The sequence below is a fragment of the Calidris pugnax genome, unplaced genomic scaffold (genome assembly GCF_001431845.1).
Source record: "Calidris pugnax isolate Ruff unplaced genomic scaffold, ASM143184v1 scaffold24, whole genome shotgun sequence".
Lineage (NCBI taxonomy): Eukaryota > Metazoa > Chordata > Aves > Charadriiformes > Scolopacidae > Calidris > Calidris pugnax.
The window spans coordinates 13,662,005-13,673,795 of record NW_015090922.1 but is presented as its reverse complement, the minus strand read 5'-3'; the positions used below and the strand labels follow the sequence as shown (position 1 = coordinate 13,673,795).

At 43.8% G+C, this 11,791-nt stretch overlaps 1 protein-coding gene across 2 annotated transcripts in view; it reads right to left on the bottom strand.

Moving 5' to 3' along the window:
* Positions 1-4,239: 4,239 nt before the first annotated feature.
* SUPT7L (SPT7-like STAGA complex gamma subunit) overlaps positions 4,240-11,791 on the bottom strand; it is a 19,677-nt gene continuing 12,125 nt past the window's right edge. For both annotated transcript variants that reach the window (XM_014950991.1, XM_014950990.1), the window contains one exon: positions 4,240-9,454. In XM_014950991.1, the coding sequence (XP_014806477.1) occupies positions 9,192-9,454 (263 nt within the window). In that variant the 3' untranslated portion in view covers positions 4,240-9,191. The remainder of the gene's footprint in view (positions 9,455-11,791) is intronic.

Here is an 11,791-nt window from a genome sequence, read left to right as displayed (position 1 = left end):
CACAAATACTAACTACATCAGTATGTCCCAAATACATACCTACACAGATTGCCCTCCCTGTCTCTTCAGCCAGGTCACTTTGAATCACTGAAATCTCGTGGATGCAGCAGGGTTCAGGGCGTGGGGAGAGGGAGAAATCAAGACTGGCAATTTTTAACTTTTGCATTTCCTGTAAGAATTTGTCTCATCTTCCTCTTTTCTATGCCTTTCTTTTCACTTCTAGATCCTTCACCCCTGTATGAATTTTCAGTAGATGCTCCAAGATCTCACGCTTTCCCTCTGGGTGAGGGAATGATTCTGCTCGTGGATTTTCTGCGCAGACTGTCACCATCTCTTCCATCTGTCTTTCCAAAAAGAAATTTCAGTTTCTTCACAGTCCCACACTGGTGCTCACAGGTACACCTCTATTTGCAGCTTTGCTCTGCAAAATTACCTCTGTGCCTCATTAAAGCACCTTAGAAACTTCCACAAACAGCACCGGAGTCTGCTTCTGTAGGTTCTGAAACTGCTTAAGACTCTGGAAGACACCAGACTCATGAAGAATTTACGAAATAGAGTAAACAGGGTCTATGCATAAGGGTCTGTGCCTACAATCTCCTTTCTGGCCCACAATTTAAGACCTAGCATCTTTAATCCCCACTTCCTTCAGGAGTACTTCAGGAGGACCAGGCCATTAGTTAGTACCTTTTCAAGGGGTAATTCTAATTAGATTCCTCATAAGATATGAGGTACCTTACTAGATGCCCTATAAGGGGACATACATTCATTCATTATGGAAGTACATTTTACACCCAACCAAAGAAGAACACAGCTTATCAAAACTGAGCATGCAAACAATTGAAGGACATGGAGAGAAGAGAAAAAGAAAACCGTGCTGAGAGCCGTAGAGCTCCCACTGATCTGTTGTGCAAAGCTCATTTTTTAAAGACTGGAAATAAGTGCGGGAAGGTCTCTGAGCTTTAGGCTAGAGGATGTGAATAAATGAAGGAGAGTGACTTTTTATTCATTTAATTTCTGGTTTCTTTGAAGTATTGGCGGAAAATTTGGATATTCTGAGATGTAACTGGTTTGCTCACTCTCTTCCACAGAAAAATTCATTCAGTAGACAAACAATTATATTTTATCCTACCTGCCTGTTTAAAATTACACTGTATTGTAGAGCAGCTGTAGTTAATGGGGCTGTGACATCTCAGCCAGATTAGACAAATTTAATTCAGATACTACAACGTAAATGTGACTACTTTGCTTTCAATGTGACCGTCAAAGAAGCCAGGAAGTGGATGTGTGCCTTTATTTCTTTAGAGGGTATGAGCAAGGCTCAGAAGATGGCTTTAGATACTAAAGCTTTTTAGATTAGAATTGTTTCATGTCATTTTCTTCAGGCATTAAGAGTTATCAGCAATTGGCTTCCCTGCTTCTTTTCTTTACTAGAGAAATACAGGACCGCTGTACAATAGAAGAGTTTACATTGACTCAAATAATAGCAAAATTATGGTATTGCAAGAGTCAAGAGAATGACAATGGGGAAAGATGGAGAGTGTTAAAATGGTCTAGTTACATTCATTTAAGTCCATTCACTGCTGAGCATTGGAGATGAAAAAGAATATTTTTGCTAAACATTCAGCATCACTGTCTTCAGAGGAGCTGCAGCAGCAGCAGCATCCATGTCACGTTTACCAGGCACACTAAACTTCCTCTGGCAAGATCAGGAACACCAAACCCACACCGTAGCTCCTCCATGCTTGGAAAATATAATGAAAAAAAAAAAAGGGACTGATTTTCGTATCTGTTTGTTTGTGTTAGTATTGGCAAACAATATCATGTTTCCAGCCTTTCTCAAAATACCCTGAAACTGATACCCAGAAAGGGTAATTTGCAAAATCTTTTAACAAATGCCAGCTCTGGCAAGGCAGGGCACCACAGACTCCAGAGCATGCTCCTTTCCTGGCCCCAGCTGCCACAGCGACCCCCTGCCTGATCTTCTCTTTCAGTGCAAGTCCTGACTCTCCTCCCTCCTTCAGCCCGGAGGCATCAGGGATGGAGGAGCTTTATGCTGGAGCTGGAATCACACACTCCTTCCATGCTGGGCCGCTAGTTTTCCAGCAGCAACAAGACGGAGCAGCTGAGAAGACCCATCAGCATTTACACCAGAGACAAGATGTTCATTTCTCATAAACCTCCACAGATTCTCAGAGGAACATGAAGTCATTAGCAATCGCTCTACACTAGTAACAGCCCAGATTATCTCAGCACATGATCTGAAAATCCTTGGGTTTCCCTGCAATCCGGTATCCCACCTTTCCCTTGCCTCCCAATCGGATGGACTCCATGGGCAAGGGGACAGACTAGCCCAGGGGACTGTACAATGCTCGTAACAAAAGGACAGAGGGTCACCACCCCAAAGTCTCATCACAACCAAATTTGGCCTTCCGAGAGAGGCATCCTTCCTTCAAAGCATATCCAAGCTCCAGCTTCTTTTCCTCCAGCAAAAAAAAAAAAAAAAAAAGAAAGGAAAACTTTGGCTAAAGTGAAGTTAAATAGTCTTTTTAGATTTTTATGACTTGGAGAAAAAAATGTTTCCTAAATCTGCTTTGCAATTCAAGACAGGTAGCGGCAACGTGCCACGAGAAGCTGGGCAGTGAGGGCACAGAAATGCCACCAGGAGCTCAGGAGGAGAGCAAGCGATGCAGGTCAAGGGAGGGATGGGGGCAAACCCCGGTGAAGAGGCAGGGGTGGCAGAGGGCGAGCAGAGTGGCTCGGACGGGGCAGGACGCTGAGAGCAAGGCACAGTTGTAGGGACTTCAGTTTGGGCTCAGAAATGGCAGCTGAGATTTGAGGGAAAAGCACAGAGAAGGGATGCCAGGACCCTGACGGGCACCAGGCATCAGCGCGAAAGGGGTGAGGACCCCACCACCCCCTGCCACAGACCCCCCCAGCCCCGCTCTCCCTGCTGCAAGGGTGCTGGGCTCCCAGCCCACCCCAAAGGAGATTTCATCATAACTCATAATGAGGTCGTCTTCTTTCATGCGAGTGTTTCCATGGCAACGAAGAGGCGATTCTAATCTCCAGTATAAAAGACGCAGCGAAAATGACATGGTTTGGGGTTTTTTGGGGGGGGAGGAGAGAGGTTGTTGTTGCAGCTGCGAGCAGCCCTCCCTGGGCTGCAGCATCCCCCCCACCCCAGTTGGCAGCCCCCCGTCAGCAGCGTGTGGCCAGCACCACCACATGGCCACAGCCACCCCCAGCCCTGCAGGTCACCGGTCACAGCCACATCTGCAGCAGGGCAAGGGGACAAGAGTCAGAGGAGAGCTCAGGAGACAGCGCAGGGAAGCGGGGTCCCCCCCCTCGCTGAGGTGGTCTCTATCATCAGCACCAGCACTTCAGGTTGCTGGGAGCAGACGGAAACAAAACTGGGATACAAGTGGACCTGTGCTTTAATCTGGTGGGGTGCAATCCCAAGGGGCGACTGCTGTCCTCTTCCTCCAGGCTCTGCCAGGGAACTGGGAAGCACACCTACCTCCAAGGCTCACTCCCAGACTGGGAAATTTAATGTGTGGACTTTGGAGGACAGCAGTCCTGTGGACAGACTGCTCTCAGATACAGGGGTGATTGGAACCACTATGATTATTATTCCCCCTCTCCTGGCATTAGGATATAGCACAGGGCTATATCCTAGTTCATGATGTGTGGTTTGCAATGGCTTAGCAGGGCTATTGAGCAGCAAACACCCCCCCTCAGCTTTACGATGACAGTCAAGAGGGGAAAATACACCGTGCTTCATTCACTGCAGCCTAAAGCAGTCCCGGAGAAAAAAGCAGTATGTAGAACAAGTAGATCAGCACATAAAAGGGGAAAGCACGAGACTTGGAGCAGGGCTCCTAGGCAGTCTGGTAATAGAAGAAGTACAAGTTATATATATAAGTAGTTGCTTCAGAAACAGCAACCTGTGTGTGCCAGGTGAACACCAATACCAGCACTGTGGTACTAATACCATTTCTGGAGCTCACTGTCACTGGCACCCATGAAAAACAAGACTTCCATTTTCTCTGGCCACGTCCTGCAATAATATCTCTCGTTTCCCTACTTGTGACAGTAACACTGCTATCATCTCAGTACCTTATTCAGGCCTGCAAAAAGGTCTACTTCAGACCTCACGTTAAGAGTAGCCAGAACCCCAAGACCAGGCTCTGCATTCACAGCACCATTCTTCAAAACAAACAAAAAAATCCACACGACACCTTTAGGAGTTTTATTACCAAATAATTCTTTTTACTTTCTTAGAAATTACAAAGAAACTCTCTCCAGGAGAGCAAGGAAAAAACCCAAAACCCTAAAATATTTCCAAGCAATTCTGTTCCATATAAACCCAAGCATAGTTACATATTTCACTCACATGCATGTACAAAAACATTTGAAGTAAAACAACCTTCACACATAACATGTGCATTAGTCTCAGAATTGAGCACATAATCAGATTGGCCTCACCTACCCTACCTAATCTTATTTTCCTGTTTTCTTTTTAAATTGTAAATTTCTATGCAGGAAACATCTCTTTTTCTGCACAGCATTATGCATATTCAAATTAGCACGGATGGTCTTGGAATTAAATCACTAGGTAGCACAGTCTGATATACAGCTGTATACTGAAGTTGTTACACTGCTGTTTATACAGTGCGCTTTGTTGGATACCAGGCAAAACTCTTCAAAAGGAATAAAAAGGTATTGCTAGAGGGAAAAAGGAATATGATACATAGCGCTCTCTCAACTACAATCTTGTATTATTCCCATGCAAAACACTTCAAAAGCCAAGTAATTCACAGATCTTGCTCTCCAAATTGATATCAAAGTTCCCACCAATTTCAATCATAGCAATATAAATCACTAAAGACATCAATGCTACTGGATATGGACGTGGTCAATACTCAATATTCCAATTTGTCACCCACCCACCTTTGGAAAGAGAAGGGAGAAAGATGAAAGAACCAACGAAACTGCAGACGAGTGAAGCGGGTGGGTTGGCAGAGCGCTTCACCAGCCACCAGCAAAAAACAACAACCGCGGGAGCTGAGCTCCATTCCAACCCACTGCATAATATAACTGTGGCTTGAAATTTGAGGATTACATGGTCAATGAACTCCTCACGAGTTGCCCAAGGCTGCATTAACACCTAGAAAAATCGTATTTGATTCATCAAAAGAGCATATTGTCTGTATCTGACTTTGTGAGCTAGATTTGAGATTTCACTATTTCATGCATGATGAACACAACCGTAAATCTAAGGACGGTAAACATTTGGAGCGGGAGGGCTCACCCAGAAGGTAAAGCTTCCATATGCATAAAAGGAAACATCAAGCACACAAATGTCAGAAGCAACACCTAACTTAACGGGGGGAATGGGAGGTACAGATTTTACTCTGCCATCATTTTTAAATGTGCAAGTGATGCATTTCTCATCTCTGCACAAACACACATCTTAAAAAGAATCAGTATCACCTCTCTCTTACGCTGCAACAACACAGCTGAATCCATGGAGGGTGAATTTCCACTGTATTTAAATATACTCAAAGCACTCAGGCTTGGCTTGTTGCAGAGTGTGTGTGTTACAGAGTGAAATGGGTGTGGAAAAGGGTTGTGAAATATAAAAATACAATTAAAAGTAAGACAGAACATCTGTACACAAGCAATACAAAGAAAGCACTTAAGATTGATGCTTAGAAGATCTAACCAAAGCCCTAGAGCACAGCAGATTTTCATTTTTAGCCCACTTGGAATCTTTCAAATGAGCAAGTGATGCTGGCAGCAGCCACTTGTCCTCTGCCTCCTCAAAACAGTGCAAGGGACTCAGGTGCCCCGGCCTCAAGAATACTTTACTACAACAGTTTGGCAAAGCATCTACAGAGAAAGGCCCAATGACAGGTGTTCTCACATAGTATCAAAGACACAAGGGCCGAGCCTCCAGGCCCCAGCCTTGCACATTGTGTGTGTTGTGGAGAACACTGGATCTGCTGGTTTAGGTAAGATGGACAGTCTGCTTTTAGCCCAGTACTACCATTTTAATGGCGAGCTCTACAAAACGTGTATGAGAGAAAAAGCACTAGCCCAGTAGGAGGAAGTCTCCTCTGACTCCCAGACAGGAAGGTGTTACAGTCAGGTCACTTAACTCAGACCCTGATGGCATGGATGTCTTCAGCTGAGGTAGTCAAGTTGAACTCACTTTATGGGCACACAAAGGAAAAATAGACATTTCTAAAAATGCCATCCATCTGAGCGGCTTTATACTTCTACTTCACAGCCAGATGAACAGTGACCTAAGAATGACTACTTCTCTTCAGCTACAAATGGGGCCCAGAGGAACAAATTTAGCTGCAGACATCTAAAGCTGAGTGAGAAGACACCATCCCAAATGCATGCCTTGTACTTGGGCAGTTGAACAGCACAACTGTGCTGTATTTCTTCATAAGCGGTTTTCCTTAGAACCAGTATCATAAAGGTCAGTAACATTTCAGTGTCCATCTAAGCATTCTCCAGCCAGCGACAGTCCCACCCAAATGGAAGAAAAGCTCACAACTCTCACAAAACTCTCTGAAGGAACACAGTGCCTTTTTTGAATAGTAACTAAATCTCAAACACACTTCTAAGAGGCAAATACTACTATTCTCTTTTTTTACAGCTGAGAAAACAGGGACATTGCAGCATGCCTAATGGTGACTCAGAGGGAATCAAAAGAAAGATTTCCTGATAAGCTGGTCCACTGTTCTACTACTGACTAGGCTTCAAATAGCTAGAATTTACCCCCCAGGAGAAATCTTTAAAACTTCAATGGACAATTTAACTCCGATGTCTATTAAAAAAAGCCTGTGGTCACACATTCTTATTAGACACTGAGGAATTTTATGTTTGGCATCCTCTTCTATAAAGTGGAAAAGAAATATAGTTCGGAAAAAAGAATTAAAGCTAGGCATGTTATACAGAAACAAAAATACTATGCCTGGAGCTCATTCTTTGAAAAGATAAACTTGCAATTGTAAGGACAAATGGGAGGTTTGGTAAATCTCCCTCAAACATCCCAATGGGTTACAGGTATAAAGCCAGTTTAAGTGGCTGTTCATTCTTGATTCATGTTCGTTCTAGCTTTTTTGAGAGATACACTCACTGAATCAAGTTAAAGACTGAGTTGATCAACTGAGGATTGTGCAGAACAAAAAAAATGCCATCAGTCAGCTGAGCCATAAAAGCAAGCAGCAAAATAGATTCTGTTTCAGACTAAGTTGTCAAGATAACAACTTTGAATAGGAAACCTCTGCCAGCCTGAAGTTGCTGCACTCAATCCATTGAAAGCAAAGGAAAAGTCTGCACTGCCGGTACTGGCTCACACCAATAGTAAAAGCTCCTTTGATCTCTCCAGAAAACCATATCAACTTCCCTGACTAGATGATCAAGAAATCAACTAGAGAAGAAGCTCTGTGGGACTTGTTACTAACAAGGAAGAATTGGTGGAGAATCTGAAGGTCTTGGCTGCAGCAGACATGGAACTGTGGCATTTAAAATCCTGAGAAACGTGTACAAGCCTGAGTCCTGGACCTTTAGGGCAACATATTTTGGTTTATTCAAGGAACGCCTTGGCAGGGTCTCAGGAGGGACTGCCGTGGCCTCCCAAAGGGGACCAAGAATGCTGCCTTATCTTCAAAGAAAGTTTCCTCAAAGTAGAAGAACTGTCCTTTGTGATGAGAGGAAAGTAAAGCAGGTATGAGAGAAGACCAGCACAGATGATTGAGGAACTCCTGACTGAACTCAAACACACAGAAAAAAGTACACAGAGGTGGAAGTGAGGATGGACTGGCCAGCAGGGATACAGAGACACAGCCCAAGCATGCAGGGACAGTTAGGAAAGCCAAAACTCAGCTAGAGTTGAAACTGGTAAAAAATGTGAAGGCCTTTTTTAAATACACTGGAAGCAAAAGAAAGGTTAAACAAAACACGGGTTTACTCCTCAATGGTGCAGGCAACTTAGTGACAAAGGATGCACTTTGTAGCTTGAGGCTGATGTACTCAACACCTTTTTTGCCTGTTTTCACTGGTAAAGTCTGCCTTCAGGCCTGCCAGGTCCCTGGATCTACTGGCAGAGTGTTACCTACAGCAGAGGAAGACTGAGTTCACAAGAACTTAAGCCAATTGGACATACCTAAGTCCATGGAACCAGAGCGGATGGATCTGAAGGCACTGAAGGAACTGGCTGATAGCACTGTGAGGCCATCCTACACCATCTTTGTGAGCTCAGCAGCAGCAGGGATGGCTCCCCAACCTTATCCTTAAGACTGTTTTGTTGTCCACAATATTTGGCAAGACTGTAACCAGCACGCTGAGGGAAATTATTATTTCTCTCTATTCAGCACTTGTGAGACCATATCTGGAGGACTGCATTCACATTTGTGCTCCTCCTTACAGTAAGGGCACTGCAGCAATTTCTGTGGAAGACCACAAAGGTGGTTAGGGGGCTGCAGCACAGGACATACAAGGAGAGGCTGAGAGAGCTTGGTTTCTTCAGACTTGAGAAGAGCAAAGGCTAAAGAGAGATCTCATTGCATACAACCACTTGATGTGCAGGTTAGAGAACACAAGCGTCAGGCTCTTCTCAACGACAGACAGTGATAGAACGAGAGGCAATGAACGCAAGTTTGAACATGGGAAATTCTTTCTAGATGCAAGAATATATTTTTTCTTACTATGAGGGTAGTCAAATACGAGAAAAAGTTGCCCAAAGAGATATTCAAAAATCATCTGGACAAGGCCCTGAGCAACCTGCTCTAATTGGCTGTGCTTCAAGCAGGGGGCTGGACTACAGACTAGAAACCTCAAGACATCCCTTCAACCCAAATTATTCAGTGATTCTATGACATAGCAAATCTCCTCACAACTACTTTCCACTGGTAACATTCTCATTAATCCACCAAAGCAAGCCATGACACCATCAAATTTAGAAGATGATCTTCAATGTGATGAGTCAGGATGGAGTACAAAAGTCATTAAAGAGGGGAGCTGGGCACTTTACATCAAAAGGCTCATAATAATTTTATGCAAGGTCCCTGACACACCAGGGCCAGCCCCTATTTATGAATCATAGCCATCATAGTGCTCTCTCTGTTTCAAGTCTATCACATACCATCAGGATTAAATAAAAAGACTGTCTCTTTTCACATCTTCTTCATTTTTTTCTTGCAGCGCTGGTTGAAGACAGGTGAGGATCCCATCAGACTGTCAGCAGAATGAGAACCATAGCTGCTCTCAGAGCCATTGGGACTCTGTGGCATCCCAGCTTCGCTCATGCCTGACATAGGTTCCTCAAAGACATCACTGCCTAGGACCCCGTGGCCATGTACATTGGCCTCCTCATTTTCCTGTGGCTCCATTTTCACCTGTGCCAAGTTCCAGAGTGGGGAAGCATTCACCTCAGCCCCTAGAGTAAGAAAAAACACACAGATGTAACAGAGTAAAAAGACCAATTACAAACAGTGTGCAAATGTCTGGGACAGTAGCACTGGTAAAGAACAAGCAAAAAACAGAGCTACAAGTGAACTAAACTGGGGGGAAGGGGGGACGAAGAGCAAAGAGAGAGAGCACAAAACACACAAACCAGTGTGAAAAAATAAATTAAAAAAATCTGTTGGGTTTTTATTTTTTAATACTCCAGCAATTGCCACTCTAAAAAATATGATGCTATCCTTTCACAGCAATCCTCCATGAGGTTTTCTCCATGCAAAACAACAGCTTAAAGAGTCCATATCACCCTCCAGAAGGACTGTCTCAGCAGCAATGAGTACACCAACAATACATGGACACAGCCCTGCACAAGCAGAACTCGGAGACAGGCTAGAAGCCATTCATGATGATGAGGTCCCTGCAACATCAGCAACCTCCTTTAAGCTACGAGACATACTAGACTTCTGGTAGTTCTGCAGGGGAGGTGAAGGGAGAGGGCAGAGGACTAGGTCGATGAACAGTCTCAAATACCACTTCTAGCACTGGAATGCAGGGACATCTAAACTGCAGTCAGCCACCCGGCTGCCTGCCTCCTTGTACTCAACACCCAGGAGTTTCATCCCACCCTTCAGCAGAACAGAAAGAAACCCTCTTGGCTCAACCTCGCAGATACCCTGCTGGGAAATAGCATCCCCCACTCCTTCTTCCTTCTTTTTTTTTCTTGTTTTTTAAACTTTTGGAGTGGTGTGCAATCTGAGCAGATTGAGGATTTTCTGTACAAGATTACAAAACCATATTTCTTGATAACAGCAAATGTTTTTCTTCCCAAGAGCAGTAATTACAGATTGCGTTATTTCTGCTTATTTACAGTTTTAAGAGAGACAAAAATCCTATTAAAAATACACTAATTGGGCCCCTTGCTGAGATGGGCATAAACAGCCCAGAACTGAACAAAGCCTGAAATCTTCTCACTTTTAAATCTGGTCCCTCTTGTGTGGGGTTAAATTCACATGGAAAATAAAAAACCTAGGAAACCAGTTTTAGTGGGTTTTCCAAACCTTTTGTCTCAAGGAGCTTGGCTACAGTTTGAAAGCACAACCAAACCTCTTGTACTGAGCCAAACCTCCTACTGTTTCCTATTATCAATATACAACTAACAATAGTTCCTTATTAAAGCAATTACACAGAGATCAAATCTTCTACCACATATTTGTACTGTGAATTCTCCCTTATGAAGAAATCAGGAATCTTTTTTCCAGAGCAGCTTAGCCCAAACCAGTGAGACCTTTGTGGTAAGGCAGCCTACATTAGCTCAGCAAACCAGAATGAAAGTGCTTGTTGGTGTCCAGTTGTCTTAACGAAAAGTCCTTTTTATGTTAATTATAAGTAAATGTTCCTCTCAACAACAATAGGCACATCATTAAAATGCTATCAGTTCCACAGAGTTGCTGCTCCAGTCTACACAATAATCAAAGGTGCTCACTGAACTCACTGTGTCTTTCTTTCATCAATTGCTCTTCAATGCTCAGCCCTACTCCTTTCAGCTCTATCACCTGCCACTGACAGTGTCACTAATGACTAAAAGTACTTAAGCATCAACACGGGACATTTTATCTTCAAAGCACTTCAACTTCAAAGCACATTAACAAATGAGCTAATCCTCATGTTATCCTGCTGGGTGGAGGAGCAAGGTCCCCAATTTTGCCTCCATTTCCCCACCTGCAATGAAATTAAGCGGTTAGCCCACAGCCGCAGCCACGTCAGGTATAAGCAGAAACACCAGCATAACAAGGAAGGCTGTAACGAGAGTTTTGCCCTCAGACACTGAAGTCTTGCTGCCTCACACTTGTATTTTTGAGATGTTGGTGTCCTAACGGCAGCAGCTTTTTCTCACTCCTTATGATACTGTGCTCTCCAGCCTACGCAGCTCTAGACTGGGACTCCTCAGTGATGAGATTTCCAAAGGCCCTTGTGAAGTGAAGAGGGATTTTCAGGGAGGAACAGAGCACTTGTATTCTTAATTAGAAAACATCAATTTGGTATCAGAAAGGCAAGAGGCGTTTAATATACAGCCAGCATGCTAACCTCTGGGTCTCAAGTGGTAGATGCTAATACAAAGCTTTCCAGATGAATCACTCCAACCCCAGATGGGCCAGAGGAATCTGCGGTTCCCTCTCCCACAAAATGTGAGCACTTCATATTTCAGAAGTACTATGGAAAACAATATGAGCTTCCAGAAAAACATCAGATGGGTATGTGCTGTTTAAAAATGCAGCAGAATGTGCTATTTAATAAAAAAAAAAAAAAAAAAAGG